The 9773-nt window shown below is 44.3% G+C and overlaps 2 protein-coding genes across 3 annotated transcripts; both read right to left on the bottom strand.

Annotated features, from left to right (window-relative positions):
- Positions 1-656: 656 nt before the first annotated feature.
- LOC119304353 lies at positions 657-4211 on the bottom strand. 2 transcript variants are annotated; one of them, XM_037581535.1, is made up of 9 exons: positions 3765-4211; positions 3607-3685; positions 3376-3465; positions 2906-2986; positions 2717-2824; positions 1670-1972; positions 1493-1567; positions 1278-1399; positions 657-1127 (listed from the first exon to the last, which is right to left on the bottom strand). In XM_037581535.1, exons 1-9 carry the CDS (start codon positions 4187-4189, stop codon positions 1076-1078), a joined length of 1335 nt encoding a protein of 444 aa, XP_037437432.1. In that variant the 5' UTR covers positions 4190-4211; the 3' UTR covers positions 657-1075. The 2 variants fall into 2 exon arrangements, with proteins under 2 accessions (XP_037437432.1, XP_037437431.1); XM_037581534.1 differs by lacking the exon at positions 657-1127 and having other exon boundaries at positions 1134-1399; positions 1670-1973; positions 2718-2824.
- Positions 4212-4640: 429 nt separating this feature from the next.
- On the bottom strand, positions 4641-6295 carry LOC119304352 (nucleolin-like). Its single transcript, XM_037581533.1, has 2 exons — positions 5766-6295; positions 4641-5024 (listed from the first exon to the last, which is right to left on the bottom strand). The coding sequence occupies exon 1, from the start codon at positions 6292-6294 to the stop codon at positions 5803-5805; it is 492 nt and encodes a 163-aa protein (XP_037437430.1). The 5' UTR covers position 6295; the 3' UTR covers positions 4641-5024; positions 5766-5802.
- Positions 6296-9773: the final 3478 nt, after the last annotated feature.

Genomic DNA, 9773 nt, shown 5'->3' with positions numbered 1-9773 from the left:
GGCGGCCACCCCTCTCCTTCTTCCTACCGACTCGTCAGACCGTAGACCGAGCCGGGTTTGCTCCCCGTGAAGAAGGAGCATGAGGCCATGGCCGCCGACAACGAGACCACCCTCAAGTGGGCAAAGGTGGACTACATATGCGAGTAGATGGAGCGCCAGCACCGGGCCTTCGAGAAGATCAAATCTCGGCGCCACGGACGTGAGGACGGCAGCGTCGTCATCGTCGACAGCGACGACGAGGAGGCGCCCGGGTCGTCCAAACCCCCGCGCATCGGCGACGCTGGTCAGGGGTGCAGCAGGGACGGCGGCGGCGACTACACCCGGTTCTATAGGCTCCTCGGCATGTAGAAGGCGGGCGACGACGTAGTAATGTCGTTTTTAGTTAGTTTTAGTTTATGTTTTTTAGTTTTTGTACAAATATAAATGAAATCGTTGAGTTTGGACGAATTTTATGTCATGTTTGGCCGATTTCCTTTTCAAAAAAGGGCGTCTGTGGGTGACCTGAGGGCGGCGGCTAAGAACCCGATCGGCCCCACGCCGAAGTTATCACCGGTTCATCCCCAGATGGTGCTTTTTTCTAGCCCCTATGAGGCCGAACGGCTGGAAATGCTCTTAACACCAAAGCACAATCTCTGGCCAAAAATTTATGCAGAGCAGAGCCACAAGAGATTGCTTTCGCATTAATCCAGGAGAGTAGTGCAGCCAACTATCCCATTCATGCCGGTTTCCCGTGAAATGGGCAGAGCAGAGGAAGGTGTATATCCACATATCACAGATACTAACTACTCCAGTGGAAAGAGGAAATGTGTGTGCACAAGTTTCAGCAATTGACCAGCCGGCTGATAGATACCACTTGTGGATCAGTCCGCCGTCGGAAGCTGGATAACTGGAGAGAAGGCTCAGGCCAGTTCTGTAACATGAAGTTCATGACATCGGTGTGCGACATGCTCTGATTTCTTGGTATCAGCTCCATACACTCCTTCGGCTGCTCAACCTTATCCTTGAGCCGCTTTTCAACGCAGAGCGTGTATTGTTGCATCTGGTTCTCGCATACCGGCAAACCTTGTCCAGGAGTTCAGCGGTGCCCTACGATCAGAATGACAGCTGAATAGGAGTTCAGCGGTCCCCTACGATCAGAATGATAGCTGAATCAGATGCGTCCACAGAGTTGTTACCGTAAGTTGACAAGGTTTGGCAATGTATATGTGTGATTGATAGCATTGCTAAAAAATTCATGGGGGTCGTCGTCTAGTAGAGCGGCACAGCACGACTCGTACCCCAGAACGACTCGTCGAGTCGAAAACCTTGGAGTACCACCATCATGATGGATGCTTGAGCTTCCTTGACCATGTGCGGATGTACCACCTCCCGGGTCATTCGATCTAGCTGATAGATGCGTCTGTAAGCATGAGATAGTAAGCACAACTCTCTATATATGCTAGGAAGGGCAGGCAGTAATGGCGATTGAAAGGTATGAAGAGAGCTCGATCACATGAGTGTGTGGAGCACGTGGAGGAGGAAGGCTTGGCATCGATGGCGGACTTCTGCCGTGGAGAGCATAAGGACTCTGCATATTATTTTCAAGGTGGCAAGGTTACATACTGTAGCAAAGACGAAGGTTTGTAATGAAACTAACACTCCGTCTTGACTATTATGGGCAAGAATTAACCTGGAATTGCTCCTGGTAGAGAGCTCGTTCTGCCTCCAACCTCTCCTTGATGCCTTGACTAATCCTCTCCTCGATGGCTTGACTCTGTGCCGCCAGCATCTCCTTGAAGGCTAGACTCAGTGCCGCCATCCTCTCCTCAAAGAATTGATTCTGTGCCGCCCTGCTCTCCTTGATGGCTTGACTCATCCTCTCCTCCAATAATTGATTATGTGCCGCCCTGCTCTCCTCGATGTCTTGACGCTGTGCCGCCCTTTGCTCCTTGAAGAATTGACTCTGTGCCTCCATCCTCTCCTCGAAGAGTTGGGGGCTGTTTGGATTAGCACCAACACCGACCCTGCCAATTTTTTGGCCCGCCCGTGCGATTTGGTCGCTGTTTGGATCGCGACCAAAATATTGGCTCGCCCAGCCCGCCCCGGACAACTCCGTGTAATTTTTGCCAGCGCATCGGCGCATCGAGGGCGCCGAAATCGGCCGCCAAATTTTTGGCAAGCACGTCTCTCGCCCGCTGTATGTGGATCTCGTGCCTGTTAATGGGAACGACAGATCAATAGTCCACACACGTATTCTCTTGTGTGTTATGTGGGTCTCGTACGGCGGATTAATCGTCCGAGGAAACGAGCGTTGCCGACGGGTAAATTACAAATTGGTTATTTGGATCGGTTAATCTCTTAGATTACGCAACTAATTGTCTCAGTTTCCGTATAAAGGCAGCCGTGCGTTTGATGAGTTTGGTCGAGTTCAAAAGCTGTTCTTTCTACAAAAAGCTGACGTGTTAATAATTTTGCGAATTGTTAATTTTGCATGTTATGTTAATTAAGTGTTTTGTATGTATTTTTTATTGGCTCAACATTATAATAAATTAGAATCAAATAAGAGCACAAATCAGTTGAATCTGGAAACCAAATGAATAACTTGCCAAAAAATTGGAAAGCAACAATGGCTACAATCCAAACAATAGCAACTTGCCAATTTTTTGGTTATGCCCTCACTTTGGTCATGCCAAATTTTTGGTTGGGCAAGTTGGGGCACCAACCAAATACACCCTTGATTCTGTGCCGCCATCCTCTCCTCGAAGAATTGATTCTGTGCCGCTATCCTCTCCTCTTGCCTTCTCATGGCTTCCTCCCGTAGCCTCCTTTCTTCCTCCATCCGGGCCTACAACATGTAATCGCAATCTCATCATCATTGCAATGCAGGCATGTAAGGATCGGCAAGGATGAATGGAGGAGAGCTAACCTCGAGTTGGGAGATCCTAACTGAAATAGCATGTGGACGAGGGTGTACAGAAGAACTTGAACTCGTACTTTGAGCTCGGATCTGAGAGTGGGAATGGATGATGTCTCGATAAGGCCGTTGCCAATCCATAATCAGACATATATAACATAAAAAATAGGCATGCGGTGTAAATTATTTTGTAGTATGTTTTTCGCCACCAATTTCAGTCCACAACCAACTACAGTACTTCATTTCAAAATACCAGTAACAATCTAACAATTGAGACCGGGAAATGGCAGAGGAAATGCAAGATAGTACTAATTTGGACATAAGCTAAAAAGTGCAGTGCCGCGCATATCCATCCCATGACATAAAGTCTAAGAACTAGAGATGGAATACTCGACAATGTAACTCTTGGTTGTATCTCTTTGAGGCAGAACCTTCAATGAACAGAAGCGATATAACAGAGGACCAAGCAGAGAAATGGCAACCTCTTTGAGGCAGCAATCGTTCCAGAGATGCACCGACGAGTAGAGATTGATGATGTGCCTGTGCTTGAACCTTTCACTGCACTGAGGGCACTGTGAACAGGTAAAAGTAGATTAGCAAGGAATTCCAAATGAACACGAGCATGGTAAATTGCTAAGTAAGCAGCCTCCCATGAACACATCTGCAGTCTGCAAGATTGATGCTAAATTAATGATGATCATGTGCCGTAGTACCTTGGCGCTGGTGTTGCCGCCGCGGCGTAGCCACCTCTCCAAGCAGGATCTGCCGTAGACATGTCCACATGGAATGCAGCTGCATCAAGCACAGATTTTTCTTCAGAGACAACGAGGAATTTATTCAGTGAAGGATGCCCAGATGTGGTGAAATGTACCAGATGCGGTGAGCGCCGTAGGAAGCCCAGGGATCCATGCAGATGCAGCAGGTGGCCGCCGCCCGGGGACTCCCCTCCGCCTTCGGGCCGCCGCCCACGCCGGCCGACGCAGCCTCCTCCTCCGCGCCCCCGGAGGCCCTGTCCCCGCCGGCGCCCTCCTGCTCCTCCTCCTCCTCGTGGTCCTCGTAGTACGAGCCGCTCTCATCGGATTCGTCGTCGCCGTCGTCGTAGGAGTTGTAATCGGAGCTCTCGTCGTCGTCGTCGTAAATCTCCTCGTCCTCTTCGCCGGCCGAGCCCGGCGCGGCGCGGTTCGCCGCTCCCCTGACTAAGTCCTCCGCAGCCTGGCGAGGCGGTACCTCTCCGTCGGACATCTCAGCGTCGGAGACCTCCGCCGCCGGCGGCGGCCGCGACGGCGAGGGCGGCATGGAAGGGGAGTGGAATGCGACTCTGAAGATGAAGCAGCTTCACGCGAGTGAGAAGATCGGTTTATTCTGGGCCTTTTGGGCAACGAAAGTCGACTGGGCTACATGTATTTCCGGGACTGCAGCCCAACAACCCAGTACTAAGGCCCAAGAGCTCTCAATCCGAATTATAATGTTTTCTCATGTTAAAATAGTATCTGGGTTTATAAGTTTCAAAAAAAAGTATATATCTATACACAGATTTTGGCTACGTAGGGCAATATTCAGAAGTATCAATATATTCTTTAAAAAAATCCACATGTAGTACGAGCTGCTCAAAAAAAAAACTTTGTTACGAGATATTTTATCATGGGATCTCCTACTGAATTTTCACACATACATAGAATTTTTATGCGTCCACATCGTTGCATGACACAGTTCTACACACTCCTGAATTTGAAACACAAGCAGTACAAAACTAGATAGCAATTTGCTCCCACTCAGTGAGGTTCTTAAAACCTGAACCGAAAATCCATTCACTGATGATACACTCAAAGTTTTACATATGACTTGTAAGTTTTCGATGAAAGATAGAATCGTGGCACGCAAAGTTTCCTCCTCAAATAGCAGATACAGGTCTCAGATGAGCAGAACAATACAGTACATAGTAGAAACAGAGAATCAGCAACAGAAGCTTCAGAGGTCACTAAGCCATCAACCCTGAGGACAATATTTAGTCATGCCGCAGTCAATATTCTTCATCCGCAACATTCAGTTACCGAGTGCCATCCCTTACATACACTTAAGCATCAGTGCAAACCGACCCTTCAGCTACTTGCATCTTCATTTCATCCTCACCCTGCATTACAACAGCAAGAACCATTTTGATATGTCAATGGCGTTTCTTGTGTATGTTCAGAGTTGGAACTAGAGGCCTGCTACAAACTGAACTACATTATCCTACAACTGAAAGTGCTCAGAGAAGTTTTCTTTTTGGAAGCAAAAAGTGTACAGCTGAAGTTCTTGTCCCACATATATGCATTCCACAGGTTCATGCTAAAAACACCACATGTGCACGACTTATTTTCGTAACATCAAGAATGTAGTATCATGACAAAACTACTAAAACTAAACAGGGACACTTGCCAACCCGAATGTATCATGATAGAAGTTAAGAATGTATGCAGAGTTGTGCATGAATAGTAGGTAGTAGTACTGCAGCAGAAATTGCCTCACTATTTAGCAGACATTAGTGTGATTCCAAAATTGCTTAGCTGTGACTTATGTTTTAATGACCAAACTGCCTACAATGTTTTTTAGTTACATGTAAGGAGAAATTGCCAAAGGTGTTGTCTAATCTGAAGATAATATTATATCTACACAAAAGGATCATTTTATTACTGATAAAATTGATCCTAGTCGCTCCCGAATGGCCAAGTGCATGCCACATTCAGCACGGCATGGCCGCAAGATCTGGATGTAGTAGTAGTGGGGTTTGCACATTGATCGAGCACGTCATGCTCATTGTCAGTTCGGGAGCGCTGATCTAAGCTTATCTAGACCAAGAGCAGAGCAAAACACAAGGGACATTTGTGCTCACCAGATGCGAACGCCACAGGCTCCACTTCCATCCCATGCTACTCGTCGTCGTCGTCCTCCTCCTCCTCCTCGTCTTCGTCGTCCTCCTCCTCATCCGAGTCCTCGTCCTCGTCTTCGTCGTCGTCGTCAGAGTCTTGGCCTTCGTCCTCCCCCTCCTCGTCGGAGTCTTCGTCTTCGTCCCCTTCGTCCTCCGAATCCTCGTCTTCTTCGTCGTCCGAGTCGTCTTCTTCGTCCTCATCCTCGTCCTCCTCGTCGGCCCCTTCTCCGCCCTCCGTCCCCCCCGACCCCGACGCGGCACGGCTCGCCTCGGCGCCCTCGCCGGCAGGCGGGGCCGGGGCTGGGGCAAGTGGCGGCGCCTCTCCCCCCACCATCTCGTCGTCGGAGGCGTCCTCCACCTCGACCTCCTCCATGGCCGGCGGCGGCAGCTGCGGCGGCGAGGGAGGCATGGAGCGGCGGCGGAGTCGACCGAGATTCAGATTTCGGGGGGAGCGAAGGCAAAATGGTAGGTGGCGCGCCGTGCCCAAGGACATTCCATTTCCATTTCTGGGCTTCACGGCCGAATAGAGAGAGAGAGAGAGAGAAAAAAAAAACTACGTGGGCCCAACAACTCAGATAGTATGTTTTTTTAAGGTGACAACTCAGAATATGTAAATGTTGTAATATACAGAATTTTTGTTCCTTTGGCTTTCTACCTTTTTTCAATAAGAGGTACACAACTACATGATGTCAAAACAAATCTCGAGCATAGAATTAGCAGGGGCATGTCCTTTCCATTGCAGGGAGCTCTTTGATGTATGGTAAGGAGACGCGTGCACGATGCCATTGATTTTTTGCTCAACACTTGCAACCGTTGGTCACCTAAATGTTCGAATCGAGAGGCGGCGTATCATCGCCTAGAGGAGCGGAGGGTGTGCGCGGTGGTCGGCGGCATCCGTGGTGGCGACGGCGCGGCCGTGGAAGCACGTGACAACTATCATCGGGGAATGAATGAGTGGCCACAGGTTGCTTCAGAGGGGAGGGGGGGTGTCACATTTTCCAGTGCTTGGATTTCATAGGGGAAGAGGCTAGTTGAATCTAAATATTAGGACATGTGTTTTTGTTTTGCATAAATATACATGGATAGTGTGTAGTTTGTGGAACCTGAGAGAGTGGGTTTTTATCATGTGGTGTTAGTTCGGGATAATGTGGGTTTTAGGGATCTTTTATAGTTAACCTTAGAAGCAAAACCTAATTTTTCAATTTTCTTTACTTCATGCAATTTATTTCTATATTCAACCCATAAACCACGAGGCTTTCTCCAAGACCAAAAGCATGGTTGTGGGTAATCATCTTGGCGAATCATATTGTTGAGAACATGGAGATTGGCTGCAATAAGCTTGAGGAGCTCAGCAAGCTCACACTTGATATGGACATATGGGGCGGACGATTTGCTCATCCCAGACAAGATCAACTATGAGTTGCTGGTCAAAGAGATAATAAGAGCACACGAACAAATTCATTACAACAACTCGAGTGACTGATGACCTAATCTTCAATTGAAAATTCTCGTGAAATAAAAAATTGATATGGAAATATGGTTGGTGGAACTATATTTTGCTGATGTAATCCCAACTCATGTTCCAAATTATATATTTACATAAGCTTTCACTTTCATTGCATCGAAGCAGCAGTACATAATCACAACACCAACAACAGATGTGAAACACATGGTAGGAGCAAGGATCAGGAAGAGGATGTGACAAAAAGGAAAACAATCTATCCATGCATAGATGGTGAGAATCATAGAGGAAAAGACTATCACATGTGCAACTCCTCTAATGCAACTAGTAATACAGGGGGGGTGGAGTACCCCTCCGAGGGTTTTTGTGAAGCTGAATGTCGATGCTTCTTTTGATCATGATCTGCTTCAGGGTAGAGCGGGGGTTGTCCTTAGAGATGACAAAGGAAGGTTTATAGTTGGTGGTAACTGGAGGATTGATTGTTGTGCTGATGTATTGGCAGCTGAAGTATGGACTCTAAAGTTCGGTTTATTCCTTCACAGAAGGCAGGTTGCAATCGCCTTGTTGTTAATTCGGATAACATGGAAGTGATTCATATAATGAACAATGGAGGACACTCGGTAGGAGTGGCGGTTGCAGTTTTCGATGATTGTTATTTTTTGGCTTGTGACTTTCCTCTTATTAGATTTAAACATTGTAATAGGAAGGAAATAAAGTAGCTCATGAAATTGCAAGGCTAGCAAATTTTTCAGTCGCTAGGGATTGGTTTGAGGAGCCTATGAATGATATTGTACCTCTTCTTATTGACAATGTAACCGTTATTTCTAATCAATAAAGTTTTAGTTTATTTAAAAAAAACCCGTCACATGCGCACGACAATGCATCACTGAGCCGTTGTAATAGCTAGAGTAAAAATGGGGCAAAGAAGTGGAACATGGTAACAAATCATAGTTAATTCAGCTTAAGTTACAATAAGCGAATGACAACAAATAAATCTTTATGGCTTTTCTAGGATTAAGAGTCATATCTCCAAGCGTAAGACCCAACACTAGCGGGCTAGCCCATTTAGCGTGATATTCGTTGCCCGCTTTAGCGATTGTTGTATTTTCGATCAGTCCAGTTTTCTTTGTTTGTTTTTGTGTTTCAGTATCTTCTTGCATTTTCGTTGGTTTTAGTTTTTTTTTCCTCAGAGTTCTTTGTTTTCCCCCTTTTCCTCATTTTATTTTTCGCTTTTTTTGTTTTCTCAATGTTTCTTTTAGGTTTTTCTTTCTTTCTTCATTATATTTTTGTATTAATTTTTTTCTTGGTTTCTTCTTTTCTTCATGGCTTCTTTGTGGTTTATATCGGTTTTGTTTTTTGAACTCATGTCTACCATTTTCTCGGTACATAATATTTATTTTAGGTACACATGAAGCATTTTTTTGATACACTTTGGACATTTTTCAAAACACATGATGTACGTTTTTCAAAAAATACATGTTTTGAACACTTTTTTAAATACACAATATCATTTTTAAAATACATGTTGTACATTTTTAATGGCCATATTTTAAAAACCTACACAAATAATTTTTACATTGTATAATTTTTTTAAAAAAATCACAAATATGTTTTGGAAACAAATGAATATTTCTTTAAAACTTTACTTACATTTTCTCACGGAAATAAACATTTTTTACACTTTATAAACATTACTTTGAATCGCCATTTTTAAAATATCACGTACATTTTTTAATGGTACAAAACATTTTTTAAATTACGCCACCATTTTATATTTTACATTGTATACGATTTGTTTGAAAATTGCCGAAAAAGATTTTTAGAACTCGTGAAAATACTTTAAAATTTAACTTGGATTTGTTTTGAATGCACGTAACATTTTGTTGTACATTGTATAACCATTTAAAGTGGCATGTTATTTTTTTTAAAACAGGTGACATTTCTGGAATGTCACAAAGATTTTTCATGCGCATGTTAACATTTTTCTATACATGTTTGACATTTTCAAAAGCATTTTTAATATTTTCAAAATGTGATGTTAAAAGTTTGTTTACACATATATACATAAATGAACAAATGCGGAGAAAAAGAAATACATTGCGAAGGAAAAATTTATATTTATAAAGAAAAACAATACTCAAAATATAAACCGAAAAATGAATATAAAAATGTGAAGAAAATATGAAAAATCATGGGTTCGTCCATGTCTCCCTTCTAGCGAGACAGAGCAACTGCTCGTGTGAGGTGACGTAGTAGTGGGCTGGCCCAGTGGTTCGTTCCCTTCCTTAGTTCGTTCCACTTTTATTTTTTTACTTCTTATCAAAAGAATCTAAAATACATATATTTCTAAAAAAATACTTATGTCTGAATTTTTTTTGTGCAGTGTTAAACAAATATTGATGCAACTTTAAAAAGTGTGGACAACATTTGAAATGTTTTGGCATCGAAATAATTGTAACCTCAAAATTTTGGATCTAGCACAAACTAATTTTGATGTATCTTTAAACTAG

The sequence above is a fragment of the Triticum dicoccoides genome, chromosome 5A (assembly GCF_002162155.2).
Source record: "Triticum dicoccoides isolate Atlit2015 ecotype Zavitan chromosome 5A, WEW_v2.0, whole genome shotgun sequence".
In the NCBI taxonomy this organism is placed as follows: Eukaryota; Viridiplantae; Streptophyta; class Magnoliopsida; order Poales; family Poaceae; genus Triticum; species Triticum dicoccoides.
This window is presented reverse-complemented; position numbering and strand designations above follow the sequence as displayed.

What these genes read in the sequence shown, in the direction of transcription:
- LOC119304353 (XM_037581534.1), bottom strand. Translation starts at nt 4,189, where the DNA reads ATGCCGCCCTCGCCGTCGCGGCCGCCGCCGGCGGCGGAGGTCTCCGAC. An exon ending in TTAGGATCTCCCAACTCGAG is followed by an intron (nt 2,825 to 2,905) that starts GTTAGCTCTCCT and finishes TACATGTTGTAG; the next exon opens with GCCCGGATGGAGGAAGAAAG. An exon ending in GAGAGGATGGCGGCACAGAA is followed by an intron (nt 1,974 to 2,717) that starts TCAAGGGTGTAT and finishes TCCAAACAGCCC; the next exon opens with CCAACTCTTCGAGGAGAGGA.
- LOC119304352 (XM_037581533.1), bottom strand. Translation starts at nt 6,294, where the DNA reads ATGTCCTTGGGCACGGCGCGCCACCTACCATTTTGCCTTCGCTCCCCC.